The sequence below is a fragment of the Haemaphysalis longicornis genome, unplaced genomic scaffold, assembly GCF_048455015.1.
Source record: "Haemaphysalis longicornis isolate Haplotype H1 unplaced genomic scaffold, Haemaphysalis longicornis Haplotype H1 scaffold_8, whole genome shotgun sequence".
In the NCBI taxonomy this organism is placed as follows: Eukaryota; Metazoa; Arthropoda; class Arachnida; order Ixodida; family Ixodidae; genus Haemaphysalis; species Haemaphysalis longicornis.
In genome coordinates this window covers 117,654,416-117,672,695 of record NW_027526445.1, presented here as the reverse complement: position 1 = coordinate 117,672,695, position 18,280 = coordinate 117,654,416, and the positions used below count along the sequence as shown (strand labels likewise).

At 46.4% G+C, this 18,280-nt stretch overlaps 1 protein-coding gene across 4 annotated transcripts in view; it reads left to right on the top strand.

Annotated features, from left to right (window-relative positions):
• LOC144149513 (zinc finger FYVE domain-containing protein 1-like) overlaps positions 1–18,280 on the top strand; it is a 56,870-nt gene that overhangs the window by 14,748 nt on the left and 23,842 nt on the right. For all 4 annotated transcript variants that reach the window (XM_077681119.1, XM_077681118.1, XM_077681116.1 and 1 more), the window contains 6 exons: positions 1,473–1,728; positions 3,580–3,837; positions 8,201–8,482; positions 10,149–10,371; positions 11,290–11,501; positions 15,116–15,213. In XM_077681119.1, the coding sequence (XP_077537245.1) occupies positions 1,473–1,728; positions 3,580–3,837; positions 8,201–8,482; positions 10,149–10,371; positions 11,290–11,501; positions 15,116–15,213 (1,329 nt within the window). The remainder of the gene's footprint in view (positions 1–1,472; positions 1,729–3,579; positions 3,838–8,200; positions 8,483–10,148; positions 10,372–11,289; positions 11,502–15,115; positions 15,214–18,280) is intronic.

The following is an 18,280-nucleotide window of genomic DNA, read 5'->3' as shown; positions in this document are numbered from 1 at the left end:
CTTTCCATGCTGTAGTAGTTGTGCTGTCTTTTGACCGTGTCCTTAACATCATAGATGACCCTGCCAAACTCCAGTTGTCCTCTTAAAATTAAGCCGTATTTGGCCCCTCTTTTCATGCTGATCTGAGCTCTCCTCAGGCTATTTTATAATATGACTTACTCCTGCTGGGTAGGTGAATACTGCAAGGGTGCAATGGTTGCACACTTTCTTTTCAGTGACAGTGGTAAGCTACTGATACTAACCTAAACGTTCTCCCCTTATTTAGTCCTTGTCACTTGGGTTTCCGCCGCATAATTGTTGCAGTTGTTTGTGCTCACCAGCTCGTACCGTTTTGTTTCTGTCTCTGAGCAGGCAGGACTTGTCTTTCAAGCTTATCTGAGATTTCCCTCGCATAAATTGTGAATTGTTTTTTGCGGGTCACCTGTAGGCTTGCTTATTGTTGTCGCTGCTGTTTGATTTGGCTCAGTCACTCACTGTGATGCATAGCATGAGGTGCTAAGTTGCGTATAAACAAAACACCTTGCATGTTCTCTTGTTGGAGACTTTGCCATGTGCGCTTTCGGGTTCGATTCCCGGCTGCGGCGGCCACTTTTCTGATGGAGGCGAAAAGCAAAAACGTCCGTGTGAACGAGATTTCGGCGCACGTTGTCAAAGATCCCCTGGTGGTCAACATTAATCCGGAGCCCTCCACTACGGCACGCCTCATCACCTGCGTTGCGTCAGCGCGTTAAACCCAACAATCAATCAATCAAGCCATGTGCGCTTTATTGTCATCACGCTTTGCCTCCACCTTACTCTAGTCTAGGCCTATGCAGTACACTGGTGCTTTAGCGCTGTAAAACCGCACTGAATACACTTGGTTGGCTTTTGTGCTGTCTGTGTGGCGTTGCTTTTCTTTGCATCATTTGCTGTCATAACCATTGCCGCTCACTAAAGACAGTCCTCTGCTTCGCATGTTGGCACAGGCTGAGGTTATGCCTTGCACATCAGTTGTGAAACCCCCTTAGGAACCATGTACCAAATCCGGTCCGCAGTTGCCCCCTTCCCCCCCTGTGCTTGGGAAAAACAAACGGGCAAGGTGTCTAGCCTGCCATCTATCAACAAAAAGTTCAAGCGGCACTGCTGCCGTAAGTCATAAAAGAGAAACCACAGAAACACCAGTGAACATTTCCTAATTTAATGTTTCCTAATGTGAAAGGCAAGCTTTATTACATTATGCTATGCTGTCAGGTAGATGTCTAGCAAAGTTCAGTTTTGTCCACTATTTGCTGCGCCCAGACATTTGCCTCTCAGCTTCAAATGAGGCGGGGGCACTTGCACGGCCCAAATTCTGGAGCAGAGTTTATCAGCTGGTGTATATTGAAGAAATCCCATGCTTCCAGCATTGAAAACTCAACATTCTAGCGGGAATTTGCATCAGAGGGGCTTTGTTGGTACTGTAACAGTAATGTTCCTCCCACTCCTCACTGCAGTGCGCTGTACTACTGCGCCGACTGTGGCACGAACCAGTGCGAGGGCTGTGAGCTGCTGATCCACGAGCAGGGCCGCTTCCGGGAGCACGCACCCCGGCAGCCCGTGGCCGCGCCCGACCCGCAGCTTCTCTGCTCGGGCTTCAGCTGCCTGGGCGAGAACCTCGCCGACATCCGCTGCCACACCTGCCAGCGCAGCCTCTGTTACGCCTGCGACCACCAAATACACCTACTCAGCAAGAGGTTCGCCCACGTCAAGGTACGGCGCACTGGAGAAGGCTACTGGCGAAGCAGCACTTGTTTGGGAACAGGATGCTTAGAAACAGGTCGACAACTGGGCCAGTTGGTATGCTTCTCATGGTGACAGAACAGTGCAAACTCGCCGGGACAAAGGGAAGACATCAACATGTTAACAACCGAAGTTCTGTTGAAGTTTTGATAATAGCCCATGTTTTCTGAGGGAACTGTGGCTCCAAAACTTTACAAGGGGTCTCATTTTGTGGTCTATTTTGTTTAACACCAAGAACAAGAACAGCAGTTACCGAAGTAAAAATGCTTCTAGCCTATGGGAAACCTGGGGCCCATCTTGGCGATCCTAACTGCCGTTGTTGTGTGGCGCCACCTCGGGTTTCCAGCATGCAATGCCAGTTTGTGGCTGGCAAATCTCATGTGCTGTTGCGGGGTAGCAGTCGTGCAGAAACAACAATACGACCATGCATGGTCTCTCCAGTAGTTGGCGGACATACAGAGACTATGTTTGCCGCACTTGGGCTGCATCATTGCTGACAGCAAAGTTTATTTTCTGAATGTCTGTTTGTGAAGTTTCGAGAGCATTGCCAATTGCTTGTTTGGCAAAGACACTTGACAAAGGCCTGCTTTGTGGGATCGCTGGTACAGAAAGCCCCCCAGGATTGTGCATGACTGCTGCAGCTGTAGGAATCTGCCAGTTTGCATTGCATTTGGAGGAAAGGTGGCTGGTACAAGGGGGGTAGCAGTGAACAAAGTTTGACATACTGTATAACTTTTTTTTAATACAAGAAACTTTGTTGCTGGTCTAGTTGGTGCACGTATTAAGTTTAGAGAAAGCCTGGTGAACATTGAAACAAAGGACTAAGGGTTAACAAAGAAGTGACAGGGACACTGCTAGACAAGCAACTGAACATTTTTTACAAAGGTCAAACATATAGTATACGTAAAGGGAAGGCGTATCATATATACGTAAAGTGAATGCTTAATCATTCACTTTACATATATATGTTTGACCTTTGTAAGAAACATTCAGTTGCCTGTTCACCAGTGTCCCTGTCACTTCTTTGTTAAAACCCTTAGTCTTTTGTTTCAATGGTCAGCTGGCTTCTTCTAAACAATTTTTTTTATTTAATTCTTACTGATGTCAGAACGATTCTGCTCTTATTTTGGTTATTTTTCTTTTGTGGTTTAATTAAAGGGGCCAAGAAGACAAAATAGCTTGCTTCATTAAAAAGGCTGTTTTGTCCCAGTAACAGTGATACCAACTTTATTGCAAACTTCAAACAAATAATCGGCAGATGAATTAGTGGCGACTCCCCAGCCACTTGTAGCTTTTCTATGACTTCACAGAAGAATCTTGTTTCAGTTATTAAGTGCCACCAACCAAATCCACTGTAGCTAACCACTCTTTTTGGTGCCCTTTGCCCCAGATCGCCTTGCGCCATTAAAATCCACCCATCATCATCATCAACCAAATCCACCGCCAAGAAACATGACTGGACGGTCGTAGTGGTGGGGGCCTCTAGTTCTGTTTGATTGCATCACTGGCATGCTAACCAGCAGTTGACTTCACTGAAAACTATGTTTTTAGTGCTGCCCCATGTTATCTCACACCTTCCCGTGTTGTGCCACTGTAGCATAAAATTTGAAAGTTTTTCATTATTGTTTTGATTTTTTTTTTTTTTTTTTTCTGTTTAAAAACGTCTTTTGTGGCCAGAATGGAGCTGAGTGCGTTGCCAAAGGCTAGTTCTTCTAAACTGAGCAAAGTTGCGTTTTGTCTTCACATTGACTTTCACAGCATTGGTTGTGAAAGTTGAGCGACGTTTCCTCTTTCTTTCCCCCGAACGGATGCGGGTGGCAGGTGCGCTTCCAACACTACCTCCAGCGGCAGGCCCAGCGAAGCGAGGTGGCAACGGAGGAGGAGGACGAGGAGGAGCAGTACCTGTCGGCGGAAGCGTACGACAGCTCGTCCTATGAGGAGGGAGCCATGATGGACTTCAGGTCCCTCATGGAGCCGGACATTGTCAGCGACACCCACAGCAGCGGGGGCTCACATGGGGCCCACAAGGCTCCCACACGGACCAGCACGCTGCTCGTGGACGACAAGGAGGTGCTGCAGGTGAGAGGCTGGTGCCACCTCTGTTCTTGCTGCCAGAAAAAAAAACAGATGCACAAATTCAGAGGATTGGCTATTAATGTGCAGCACTCATATGCCACTTCTCTTCATTGTGACCTTGTATAGCCAGATTTGGCTGTGAGTAACCGAATATGTTGGGTTGTTTTTTTTTTTTTTTTTTTTTTAAGTTAACTGCAATTAACTGCCTTAGCCTCACCAATGCCGTATTTTTTTGCAGATGTAAGGCATAGCAATCAGTCGGTCTGTTTTCATAATATTTTTATTTGTCTCTCCGACGTTCTTTTTCAAGCTTTATTACTTCAGCTTTCATTGTTTATTTATTTTTTAGATGAGATGTATACAATACAAAAATACGTAAACAATACTTTTTTTTTTTAAAGAAAAGTATTGTTTTTGTATTTGGATCCAACCAAGTATTTGTATCCAATATTGCATCCAACCTATAATCTCCATTTATGCTGTCATAACGATTAAATGTGTTACACCAGTTATAAGTTTTTGTGCAAACACACGGTCCTGGCTGCGGGGGTAGGTGCTCAGCAAAGAATGCTAAGCATGGAAAAAAACTTGAGGGACCTCTATTATACAGTTGAGGCTGTCACAAAACTAAAGCTTGGGCCCTAGGGGTAGCAAACTGGCAAAGTGCTGAAGTGGAGGCTAGGGTTGCTGTGTCAACAACTCGGCAGAGGGAGACATTGCTGCTAGAGGCACCATGATCAGCCCACAACTTATTGATAGTGACCTGCCCGTACACGGCGATCCGTGTGCACCGAAAAAGCGAGTATCGAATACAACGCTGTTAGATTCAGGGGTGTTAGAATTAAAAAAGGCCAAACAAGTGGTTCTTTCATCTGCTGTTCTTCGGCTAGACACAGCTGCTCGGTCTAGGTCTCTTTTTTTTGCCTGCTCAGAGCAGCTCTGAGCAGTTCCAGGCAGCCCAAAACTGCTCCCGCCATAGATGTTATATGGGCAAATAAAATATGGAGCTGCTTGGAGCTGCTCAGAGCTGCTTTGAGCAGGCAAAAAAAAGAGACCATCTGTTGCTTTTTCTTTTTCGTGTGGTTGCGCTTAGTCTTTCCGATTCACCATGTGGGGGAATGCACAGATGGTCGGGATTGACGAAGCGTTTTTGTGTTGTAATTGCAGTGAGCGCCCTATCGTACATGATGGTTTGTTTTGCACTGCTGTGCAGGACCAGCAGCCTCGCGACAGAGGAGTCTCAATTTCGTTTCGCCGTGTTTCCGTCATTTTGGTACTCAAGCAGCGAGTGAAAAAGATAAGATAAATACGGTTTTCACAGGAGGCATTGACAGGAGTGGGTGTGATGCTTAATTTGCTATTCGTTGGGCTTGTAAGCTGCGCCGAGAGAGCTACTGCAACTGCGCGTCCCGTTCCGGCAATAAAAGCTGTGTTTTCATGCAAAATTGTGGAACTACCGTGCACAAATCAGCTCTACCGTAGCTTCTTGCAAGCAGATTCCGCAGGCCCTTCCTGTCAACATTTTTCCATAGGCAAACAGAGTGTCACAGAACAAGAAAGTTCCTCAACCTCAGCAAAGTAGAGGTAGATTCAGAAAGTTTTAATCAATGGAAATGCAGAGAAATAAAATATGATAGTTGAGCAGATGAATATTGTGCCGGCATTGTTTACTTGTGTACGTTGATGCTTGTATAGCTGAAAGCTGGATACGGACTGACTGGTGTCTATGACAATGGTTGTTACTCGTTTGTTCTACTGGTGCATTTTATGCCAGTGGTTGCAGATCGCACTGCAAGCAAAGCAGGGCTGGCAAAGCAGATTGCTATCAGTAAAGCTCATCAGGGATCAGCCGAGGTTGCATCGTGCGGAGATCGCTCTTAAGTTAGTGTCTGTGTAACAGAACTTTGGGAGGCATTGCCAGCGGTTTTTTGCTCTGAAAGGTTCAAATTTAGGTAGCATTTCGGCTGGCGTACCCGCAAATTTTCCCGCCATTTTTTCGCGGGGCTACCATGGTTGCCAGACCAGGACTGCCCTCTGTTGATTAGCTCGCATCATCCGTAAAGGCCGCGGATCTGTCAGCCCGCTCTGGATATACAAACCCCTGCGCGTTCGCCGCTCGGGCTCGAGCCCGAGTTTTTTTTTGCTTCGTCCCCACGGGAGGTACTACAAACGTATGGGGCCAGTAAAGGCCGCGAATCTGTCAGCCCGCTTTGGTTACAAACCCCTGCGCGCTCGCGCCGCGGGCTTGGGCTCTAGCCCAGGTTTTTTTTTCGTTTCGTCCCCACGGGAGGTACCACAAACATATGGGGCCCGTAAAGGCAGTCCGTAAAGGGAAGGGCAGTCCTAGTCTGGCAACCATGGGGACGAAGCGAAAAAAAACCCGGGCTAGAGCCCGAGCCCGCAGCGCGAGCGTGCAGGGGTTTGTATACCCAGAGCGGGCTGACAGATCCGCGGCCTTTACGGATGATGCGAGCTAATCAACAGAGGGCAGTCCTGGTCTGGCAACCATGGTAGCTCCGCGAAAAAAATGGCGGGAAAATTTGCGGGTACGCTAGCCGAAATGCTACCCAAATTTATGTACTGTACTAATGCACGTATAACCTGTTGCTGCGTATAGTCCCCACACCCATGCTGAGCACTGAGAAAAAAAGCCCCGGGGGGAAGAAAGATCCCACGAAGAAAGATCCCATTGGCCACATAATGCTACCTATGGATCTTCACAGTAAAGGAGTACTATGCAATTATCTAGTGTTTATCTCGATAGCAAATACACCAGAAGTTGTCAAGCCTTCTTTTATTTAACCCTGAAGAGTGCATCACCAAGGAAAAAGATGCAGCTACAAAATTGTATCGTTGTTTAGCAAGGTACACCTACTCAGCTGACTACTTGCAGATAGCTGCTAGGTTGTCAGAAGCTTCCCTCTCGCTTGCGTCAAGTGTGGTGCCTGTTATGTTATTCTCTTCCAACCTTCGAACAGCAAATGTGCTCGCAATAAAGGTAGGGCAGTGTGGGTTCAATACTGAACAGCAAAATCTTGTTCTATTTCGGCTTTTGACAGTAAGTCAGCTAGAATAGCAGCAGAAACATTGCAGTATCAGCTCGTGACTACACTTACATCATGGCGCAGCGCAAATGCAGTAGACCCAATTTGTTTATTATTTGTGCAAGTTATATGCGTGAAAATAAATTCTTTCCCATTGAATCCTGCACGCCATAGTAAAGCGCTGCAGGTTATACCATCAGGGGATCTTTAACATGAGACAATACGTCGTTCACCCAAGCGTGTTTGTTGTTCACCTTCATCAAACGAAGCTGCCTTTGTGGCAAGGAGTCACACCCACGATGCTGTGCTCAGAACCACCGAGTTATCTGGATGTTGAAAAGTTTCCTACATGTTGATGATGGGCTTTGTGTTGTTGTCACCAATGTTTCCTGTCATCATCCCCGCTGTCATCATCGTCATCATACTAGGCTCTATGCACAGCATAAGACATTCAGCAAATGCACTCCTAACATGTAGGGAAAACAATAGGTTTTTGCGGAGGCAGACATCTGGTCTTTGCAAGTTAAATTCTGGCTTCATTGGAGTGAAATTAGCGGAGAAGTCAAAGTGTATCACTGTTGCAAGAATTTTGTTGCTGGGAATATGAGGCGGAGCGGACAAGCAGTTTTGAGGCAGAAAGTTGGCCATTTTTGTTCAACTGGCCTTGTGTATCGGGGCAGCTTGAAACACGAATGAGCACGAATTTGAAACACGAATTCAGGATGAAAAGTTGGGCTGGTTGGTTATTTGATACTGAGGACATTGTACTAGTGCTGTAAGGTGAGACCCAAGGAAGAAATGCACGGGACAAATGTTAGTTCTCAACTGAATTTTACTAGGCACAAATACAGGGTACCACATCGGTGCATGCGCCAAAAAGAGGAGGTAAAATGGGGGGGAATTAAAAAAGAAAAACTCAACAACTCGTTAATTTTAAACGCGTGCACATTAATCTGCGTTTCAAGGAACACATTTCTTTGTTTGACCATGCCGCGGAAGGGGTACAGCACTGATACAGTGTCCTCATTAGGTTTCCTATGCCCACTTCTTCATCATGAACGCCTAGCATAGACGGGATAGCATGAATCAAAGCTCTCCAATATCAGGAGCTACAAAGTATTCCAGAGAGCCCATGTCCCAAAAATTGGCTTGTGACCTTTTCTGAAAAGGGAAAGACGTTCGTAATAGTCCTAAAAATGACATTCCTGGCCATTTCCTCCGTGCTTTTTGTTAGAAACAGGTCGGGCTTCTGTCTCAAATCCTCTTGGGGAGGGTGGTGGTGATGTTCTCTTCTTCCCTCCCTCTCCTTACCTCAATGGCAGGTGTCGTCGGCGGCCGAGTTTGCCTCGCGGCTGGAGTGCGAGCCCGAGACGCCTGTGAAGGTGGTGTCCATCTTCGGGAACACCGGCGAGGGCAAGTCGCACACCCTGAACCAGGCCTTCTTCGGGGGCCAGCGGGTGTTCCAGGTGTCGCCCCAGCAGCAGTCGTGCACCGTCGGGGTGTGGGCGGCTCACTGCCCCGACAGCGGCCTGCTCACCATCGACACCGAGGGCCTGCTGGGCCTGGCCGACAACGAGTGCCAGCGCACGCGTCTCCTCCTCAAGGCAAGCTCGGTTCGGTTCGGAAGGGGGCCGTCAAGGCAACATAGCACTACACGTTTGGTTCTTCATTAAAGAGACTGTTTTGTCCAGTAGCACTGACACCGATGTTACCGCAAACCTGGAGATAACAGATGGCTCATAAGCCGTGGAAACACGGCGAAAGTGGAATTTAATTGCCCGCACGCCTACATTGCGCAGCAAAAGGCTTATCAGAATACAGTGGACGTTGTTGAGAAAAACACAGTAGCTGCATTAAAAGGGCCATGAAAACAAATCAAAGGAGCAGTGAAGACGAAATACAATTTTCGTTTATTAGAAAGACTGCTTTGTCGCAATAACAGTTATGCAAATGTTACCGTAAACTTTGAACAAATAACTGAGACACAGTATAGCATAGTGAACCTTGTTTTAACGAAATTACGGCCATAATAAAAAAATCTTCGCTTTCCATTACCGGTAATAAATACATCCAGTGGTAATAAATGCATCCGCTGAAAGATCAGCGGTCGTCTTCGCGATGTGCAAAAGCTAGTGTAACTGCCTCTCCTAAACGATAAACTACCCAATTTTTTTGTTTTTAAATCCTGAAACAAACTAGTATTTACTTTTTTAGAGTGTTAGGTAGATTTAGTTCTTGAAAGTAAAATGTTATCGACTGCATGCATTCTCTGGTGAAAGTAGAAAATAGTGGTAGGTAACTTTTTTTGTGTTTAGTGTATTATCTAGCTGTCGAAGCTGACACGGTTTCAGATTAATTTTACCGTTCGATCCTCAATATGCAGTGAGGTCAAAAATACTGGGCCGATATTCACAAAGCTCCTTGCATGCAACTACTTAGCAAAAATAGTTTTGTGATTGATCTCCACCCCCATCCACGGTTTGTTCCCTTCAAAAAGAGCAATATGATAGCTGAGGCATCGGCTAACCAAAAGCTGCCGTTCGATATCGTACGAGCGAGTAGATTTGTAAATCTGGACCTGCTTTTTTACTCGCAGTGCTACGAATCGCTACTCCGGCAGTTACTCTGATGCAAAAATAACTTTCAGGCGGTCTACTTCATCTCGGTTGATAGCACCGCAATGTCGGAATTGCATCTAACCTCATTAACACAGGCAAACGTTAGTGGGAGTTCTTGTGCAGAAATAACAATGCGAAACGCGATGCTACCACATGCATTTGGAAATAGCTGTGAGCGGCCACTGGTACGGGCGCGACCACTTTTGTTCCATCACCTTTGTCATGTCCAGCCGCCGGTAATGGCTGCCTTTTTTTTTTTTTTTTTTTTCAATATTTTTAGCGCTGAAGAAGAACGTTATACACCCCAAGCACTGACTGCTTGTGGTGTACGACGTTCTTCTTCGTCCTTCGTGTGTCTGCGCTGAAAATATTGACATGAGCCAACAAGCCCGACTGGTTCTTAGGGCCTTTTTTTATCAGTTTCGTTTCCAAAAATGCCAGTCTTCACGAGCCATTTGCATTGTGCGCATTCTTCTTCGAGACGCGGTTAGCGCTATTAGATAACCCTATTTTTATGTTGTTGGAAAAATGAGCATACCGTAGTTGGCCTTTAAGGTGTTTAATGATGCCCTTTCATTGGGGACAGAGGGCGTGTACTCGACAAAATTGGTTGGCTGCCTTTTTAATGCCGGTGCTGTTGCCGTGCATGCAGATCTTGGCAGTGTCCGACATCGTGATCTACCGGACCAGGGCGGAGCGACTAGGCACGGACATGTTTGCCTTCCTGGGCGATGCCTCGCGCGCGTACGTGGACCACTTTGCCGTCGAGCTCAAGGAGCTCAAGGAGCGCTGCAAGATTGCGGGGCCCATCTCCTCCCTGGGGCCCGCCGTCATCGTCTTCCACGAGACCATGCACACCACACCACTCGCGGGTGGTATGTATGCCAGTCCTGCCACTCCTGCCCATACGACATTCCGTTTCCAAGTCACCGCCGGCTGGGAATTTCCTTTTACACGTAGCGCCCTCTGCTGGGTTAGCTTTTACTATACTGCCGCAATATTCGCAATCAAATCAAATCAAATCAAATCAAATTTATTTCCAAAAACACTGGACGGGTTCCCTAGCTATAAGCCACTGCAGTAGCTTGACATAGGCCAGGGAACCGTGGCAAGGTGCAGCGAACAGTGCATGAAAACAGCGCGTACTCTTGAGAAAAAAAAAAAACAAGTTGTTGGACAGCTCAATATTTAAAACAAACTCAATATGGCAAAAGTGTGGCAAAAGTGGGAGGGGTAGGGCGGTATGCCAAGGCCGTGCCCAAGGCACGCTGCGTGATGCATGCACATTGGTACCTCTGCATCCTACTCATTGTGTGGCCCATTTGAACCGCGTGACATTTGTGTGGGAGGTTCAAACGCAGTTTACAACAACAGGCTTGGCGGCGCAACGTGCCGCAAGATAATAGCAGAGTAGCGCGCGCCGCCATGCGTTCGCTCATTGCGCAGTCACTTCCTGAGGGCAAGCAGCTATGCTCTGAGACCGAGAAGATAGCAGTTCACGCTTCGCACAAATTTCACATTAGAGAGTATAGTAGTCATCAGCCATTTTTTAATGGAACAGTGCTTCCTTAGACCAGTTCTTCGCATTCTGTTCATAAACAAATGTGGTTTAGTACCTGTATATCAGTGTAGGTATGGAGAGGGGCCTATCGCCACGTTTACTCAAAGTTCTGCCTCACGCCGGAAGTACCCTGCTTGCAGGAACTTGGAAATGAAACATCGCCCTGCCCATCTCACACCTCTCTGTTCCTCCGCTCTTAAAGGCTCCTCACTTTGCCTCCCTCTCTCTCCAGAGAACGGCCGGTCCCCCGTGGAGGAGCTCAAGTTCCGCTTTGGGCAGACGGGCCAGAACTTCGACGCCTTCAGTGCCCTGGAGTACGTCGGCATCCGCACCAAGAGTCTACCCACCTGCTTCGACGGACTTCGGGCGGCTGTGGTCAGGACCATTGAGAACTCGAGCGTGCGCTCGGCGAGGCCCGTGGAGGTCGTGTTTGAGGCCCTGAAGGTGAGCTGTTAATGGGAGCGCAATTCTGTGACCCAGGGGTGTCTTCGGGGGGTGGTTGTGCGGGCCTGGGAGGATCGGAAGGGAGCATCGAGGTCACGTTGGCAAGCGCATGTGGGGAGGAATATTAGCATGCCAACAAGGCGTGCAGTGCTCCAACTTCTGCGCCAAATGCGCCAATTTGCGCAAAATGAGGTATCCTGCGCCATCCTGATAAAAAAAACCACGATTTCTCTAGCAAGTGCACCAAAAGTGCGCCAAGATTTGTGCCGCGCCAATCACGGAGACTACCTACTTCACAGTGGTCTGTATACATGTATACGGCTTGATAACTCGAACTCCCTAGCACCCGTCATTGCATTTGCCACGGCCTACTGGTGCTGTTTCTGTGCCAGAGAAGAGAGTTTGGTTGGTGCTGTCGCTGTACCACCAATGCAGTGTTTTTGTCTAGCAAGTCATTGCAGCGTTGGCGCACCACGACTAAAGACTTTCCTGCTTGCCGTAACTTCCAATGGTTCCTGCTATAAACAATAGATACTTCGAGGTGGCGTTTATTGCCGGCCTTCTCTGCTCCGAGAGCTAGCGGAAGCGCCGTTTTGCATCATGCATGACGCACTCGGGTGCACGCTTCCACTTCGCTTGCTGGGCTCGCTGAGTGGACCGTCGCAAGTGGAGCGGGCCGTGAAAATGGCCAGTCTCTCTAATAAAAAATTTAGGGTGGGAGTGCACACAAGGACTGATTGCAAGCGCCTGCATCTAATAAAATGAAAAAGTAAAACATGACGACTTGCCTCAACAGTTCATAAATTGGAAAAGAGGCATGAGAGACGTGTTGTTTTTTCGCTACGCAGGTTTGTCGAAGCCTTTCAATAATCATTATCGTGTTACATGTTGCCTTTTATCCGCACCAGAGAGGAACGAAATACCTTGTAAATCATATTTTGCTGCAATTTTGCTATTGGGTGGAGTATACTCAAGGGATTTAGTTGCATCAAACTTGTGGTGGCATCTATTGGCTGTTTCGAAATACTTGAAAAAAAAAAAAGAAAAAAAAATCATTTTGCTTAATTCCAGGGATGCCTGGTTAAGCTATAAATAGCCAAATCGGGCTACTTGCTCTTGTGGTTGGCGGGAAAATTTTTTGATTGGCTTTTTGGTTATTTTTGTGCTATTAGGAGAGCCGATTGTGAAAGCTTTTTTTAATGCATGTTCGAGCCTGCCAACTGGGAACCGTTTTCAGCGACTCAAAGTCTTCCTCTAGCAAGGACAGGAAGACCATTATTCTTCAGCAGTGCCATTCATTTGTGATCGCATGTGTGAAAAGCACATTGAAGCACTTTCCATCCAATCTGACACTGTTAGGTGACCTCCATGTCAATTGCTAGACGATACTGGCCAATTTTTAGTGTTGAGAGATGCTTTGGGCACATCTAGCAGTTGATGCTTAGGTGCTCCAAATTGCTCCAAAATTAATAATTTGCTGATACAGAAATTGTCCCAAATCACCGTTCATCAGTGGCACCACTGGGCGTGACAAAAATTTCTTCGAGCACTGAAGTCTGCTTTTGTGTTTTGAAGGTGAAAGCCTGGTGATAGTTATTAACGTCTTTTCTGCTACATCGTATTTGCGTCTTCTCCCAAGATTTTACTTCTTTGTCTTTTAGCACGAATTTCTTTGACCTTTTCTGCTACGCCGTATTGGCATCTCTTTGTTTGCTTTCGTTTCTTCATCTTACGGGGTGAAAATTACGTCAGCAAGCGGACTGGCACATGCCACAAATTCCCTAGATTCAGGGTTGTTCTTCACAGCTTGCGTGCACTGTTCTAGTCGCGTGCCATCACATTCAGGTATAACACAGCAGGCACTATTTTACAACTTTTACATCTCCAATTCGTAGTTTCATGAATTTTGTGAAGCAGGCGCATTAGCTTCTTGAAGCTCTCAATTTATGGCCCATTGAGGAGAGGCGGTGAGTTTCTCGCTATAATTACTATTACGCGGTCAATGCACCCCACGGTTGCATCCGCCCGACACAGGGTCAGTTACAGCAGTCCAAACACCGACAAAACTCTTTGTTTTGATGCCCTGTTTTTTTGGTTTTGCTTAACAAAAAGTTTTTTTTTTTTTTTTTTTTTTTTTTTTGTCGGGTCTTCTTTACAGGCATAGCTGTGTTAGCACTCATTGAGTGAAACGTCGGCAATAAGGAAATTAAAAACACGGATTTCTCTTTTAGAAGGACGAGGTTGAAAATTCTGTGGTATGGCCACAGAATGTGAACAGGCACTTTCTTATAAAAGTGCAAAGCCAGAAAAGCAGTGGCAACAGCGGAGCACAGGGTATGGAGACGCACTTGAACACTGGAATTCAGCTGCTTATAATTTCGGCACAAACATAATTGGGCAACATGTTTTTCAGCAGGGTTGTTGGCCCTTCTGAAGAATCTCATTTCCTTAATTTTGAAAAAAAAAAAAACAGGTTTTTTTTTAATGTTGTGTTTTTAGAAAAAGCACAGCAGCCAGTCATTTTTGGCATTTTATTTTTTCTAGGCAAGTGATATTTTACAGATATGATAAGGAATATCTGGCTAACCTTACCCGTCACTATTTTAGATACGGAGATAGGGGATGTCAAAGTTAGTGACAATCTAGCGTCTGGTCCGATTTCTCAGTTTTTCTTTTCGTTCTTAACTTGTTGTTCACGGCATAATGCAAAATTTCTTTGAACTGATTACACCTTGCCGGGTGCAAAGCCCCGAAGTTGGAAAAAAACTGCAGCTGCAGAAAACATTTTTCTCTTGCCAAGTACGTACACTAGACGAAAACAGATTGCACTTTTGGACTATTCCCTGTCTTGCGCACAACTCATGAAATAATGAGAAGCAAAAAATGCTTATGTACGCGCATGTTTGATCTCTCGTGGAATCAGCCTGCGAAAACAGCGGAGCTGGTGGTCTTCACTATCTTTAATTTGACGTTTCTTAGGTCTGTCCATCTTATTGGTAGATCAAACGCTTATGATGAAGAGAGCACACCGTCCCTCTCAACTAGGAGAACACCTGCACCTCAGAGCTTACGTCATCACTAGGAGCAGCCAATCCCCAACGCGCACCTAACGCCACCTGCTCGTCGGCTCTCCACTTTTCCTCACACTTCTTGGCCTAGCATTTTCCTCCTCCTCTCGGCGACGCTTGGCACGGGTGGAACTCAATCTTAAACAAGCCCACTGTTAAAAAACAAGAGTGAAGAGTAGTATCAACTGGTCTGCAGGTGTACAAGGAGTTTTGTTGTAGTGGGAGTTTGTGACTGCCTATTTACTTGAATGTTGGTTCAGACCGTGTAGGGACTGGAGAATCGGTTGTCGGCTGTGCCCTAGCTGTGCTTGGAGTTGCATTTCATTACCTAATGCCTTTTTATATTAGTGAAGCACAGACAATTCGGTGTGACCTTGCAGTTGGTCTGGTGGAAGTGCTAGGGGCAAAGTACTTTCATCACATTTGTGCACAGTTGCATACACCCTTTAGCACTGGCAGATATTCTGTGGACCTGGAAGCTAAAGTTGGGGCTTGTGTGAGGAAGGTCAAATAATCTGTGCTGTTATCCTTTCTCTCTCGTTGCAGCTACTGAATGAAAAATTTAGCGGCAACATTGCAAAAACTATTCCAAGCACATTTCCGGATCAGTATTTCACCTGCCCCATTGTCTGCATTGCCTGCAAGTGAGTATCAGTCAGCTGGGAAAATAGCCTTGCCTTGCTTTGCTTTGCTCTTTTAATGGGACCATAGAGTTTCATACAATAACAACTAGAGAGTAATTTGGTGCTGCGATCAACCGCCACAATGGGCGTGATGGGTAGTTCTGGATTCAGATTGGCACACGATGGCTTGCGGAAGTTATTATGGATCAGATCAGGCAGCTAGTTTCGTTTTCCTTTTGAACTTGCATGAATGCATTTTCCTATGTTGGAAGAAGCGTTCAAAAATACGCTTCTCCTTGAACTGAATGCTGCACGAGCATTGCCGCCGCCCTAGTGGAAATGTTTTATAACCAGAGTTGTGAATCGGGTGGGTTATGAATTCATTGCCGGCACAGTGAGCACGAAAACACAAGTGACAGCGCTGTTTGCGGCAAAGTTGCCTGCAAATTAGGAGTTGCGGTGCTGCTCATTCAGCAGAGCAATGTATTTTCGATGGTTGCGAAGTGCTTGGAACAGCCACCTGTCATGCGAAGGCCGCTCTTATGGCGTAAACCAGCAGTACTGGCAGCTGATAGGAACGCAGCTTGATGAATTTCACTAATTAAGGTTAGAATAACTTCTCCAAAGGTAATCGGTTCCTTTTTTTTAGGAGCACAAAACTTTTCTTAGCGTTTAAAACTACAAGTGCCAAAACTTTTACAAATAGTTTTAAAGAAATCCGTGTCTCGCTGTAGCTGGAGGCAAATGGCAGACGTACTCCGCAAACCTCCTCGACTCCGCATCAGCTTTTTATTCGAATGTGCCGTTTTATTTTGTACAAAACCACTTTTTGGTCACTAGCGTTCTTGTTTGCCATGTAATTTGCAAACTGCGAACCGGGCAATAAGAGCTCTTTTTTTTTTTTTTTTTTTTTGCCATAAAACACAATTTGCACAGCCATAGGTTTGTTTCGATCCTACGCAATCCGGTTCCAGAACTACCCATCATTCCCATCGAAGCATAAGCGCCGCCTCGGAGTTCGCGAGGCCACTAACGCCAGTTTTCACTCTAGTTATTATTGTATCAAACTCTATGAATGGGACAACCAACCACTTACTGTAGAGTGCATGTGTCTAGCTCATATGAAAGTCCGTGCTTTATATGGTAAGGTAACCACGAGGAGTTTCCAAGTAAATTGGTCAGGGGTGAGACAGCTGCGCATATTGCGCCTTTCTGATACAATTCGATTTTCCTGCGCCAAGCTGCTCCAAAAGCACAAAAATGGCGAAAATTGCGCCAAACTGCTCCAGAAGAGCCTCAACGGCATGGATTTTGATGTAAAGCCTACCGCATCCCGGTCACCGCTTTTATCGCTGGTCAATCGCAAACACAGAAATGGCACAAATAGACAGACTGAAAAGAAGCAAGCGATAGCTTTAAAACTCGATTCGCTTTCCATCCGGGTTCGCTGAAACGGCCTTCTCGATCAGGCATCGCTGTGGCAACAAACATGGCCGCCGCCTGATGTGGCTGCTACCATGGAGGAACTTTTTCTTCCTCCATGGCTGCTACCAACGCGCTCAGTGCGTATCGCCGATATTTTCCCTGGTTTATTTTACGCTATCAGCTGGCTTCCAGTCTATTCATTCTATCTGTTGTGGCTCTGAACAGTGACGTTAACGCGGGGATATGGTTTGAGATTGGTGCCAGATTACGGATAGTTGTGCGGCTCGAAAAAAAGTTCATTGAAATGTGGGGCCTACGACTTCGGCGTGGTTTGTCCTTGAGTGCGAAACGCGGTGCGCGCGTCTATAATCGGGTTCGTGAAGTGAATTTTTTGGCTTGTTGTGCTGTTGTAAAATGCTGAGGTGTTGCTGTGCTTTGAAGCGCGATCGCAAGCCTCGGGGATGGAACGGTCGACACGAAAGTTGCGGGCTGTGCTGCGGCGCCGCGACCTGTTCAGGCAGCGCCCAATAGCTGCAGGACTACACGGTTGCCATAGAACGCGACTACAGTTGAACCTCGATATAACGAACCTCGATTTAACGAAATTCGCGATATAACGAATTTTTTCCAGTTTTCTACCAAAATTTTGCTAAATCCATGTATTTTTATCTCGATTTTACGAAGTAATTTTGTGCGGCGCTTTCGATTTAACGAAGTCACGGCGAGAAAGGAAGAACGAAATTCCGGTCGAGGCACGTTTTATTTTGCCTCTCAGAGCCTACATTGAAAACATTAAGTACTCACATTTACTGATAAAAGGCTAAAATAAAAGAAAAGCGGTGAATTATGCGGTTGACAACAATTAAAAGCGATAAAAGCTGCTGCTCAAAAACCGCTAGCGGTCATAGACGGTTTAATAGTGCCGCCACCATTTTGACGTCTCCATCGTTGCCTACGCCAGCGCCCTCTATGCTTAGGCTGCCAAAGCCTACTTCAAGTGTTTTTTTTTTTTTTTTCTACGCGTCTTTGCTCACGGTGCTGCTGCTCTAGGTTGTGCTCGCTGATAACCACATTAATATTTTGTTCGTCCATCATTAGATGAGTCTTATAAGCAGCATGAGCACTCCAAGGGAAAGAAAAGTGTTCCGAACAAGAGCCTGTAGAAGTGTCAGTGAAACCGACGGTAGACCGACGGCCACCGAAGTGATGGATGCCATCGACGTTCTGCGGAGTCACGCAGGCGCACGCGAATGTTTAAGAGCAAGCCTTGTTAGCGCTGTCAGCATACGAGCGTCACGTAAAGCCCACCCTGGTCAAGAAATGCCAAGCACTGCTTACGGACTTCTTCACTACGGCTTGAACATTGAGTGCTGGTGGCAATAAATTGCTCTCCGAACGTGGTCAAAACGTGCTCATTAGACAGCTGCGATGCGGAGAAATCGGTTTCTTTAGGGCTCAGCGGGCATACAAGTAATTGCTTAATCAAATTTGGCCAGAAGATATTTAATGTAAGCTTTCCACTTTAGCGGGAGCACGTAAGCGCTGCTCCACAAAGTGAAGCGGTCCGTGTGTACTCCGCTCAATTCTCAATCATGGCTTTATTTCGAGTGTCGCGGTTGCATCACGCGCCCATACTGCAGAGCCTTTGTGCATGAAAAAAGTC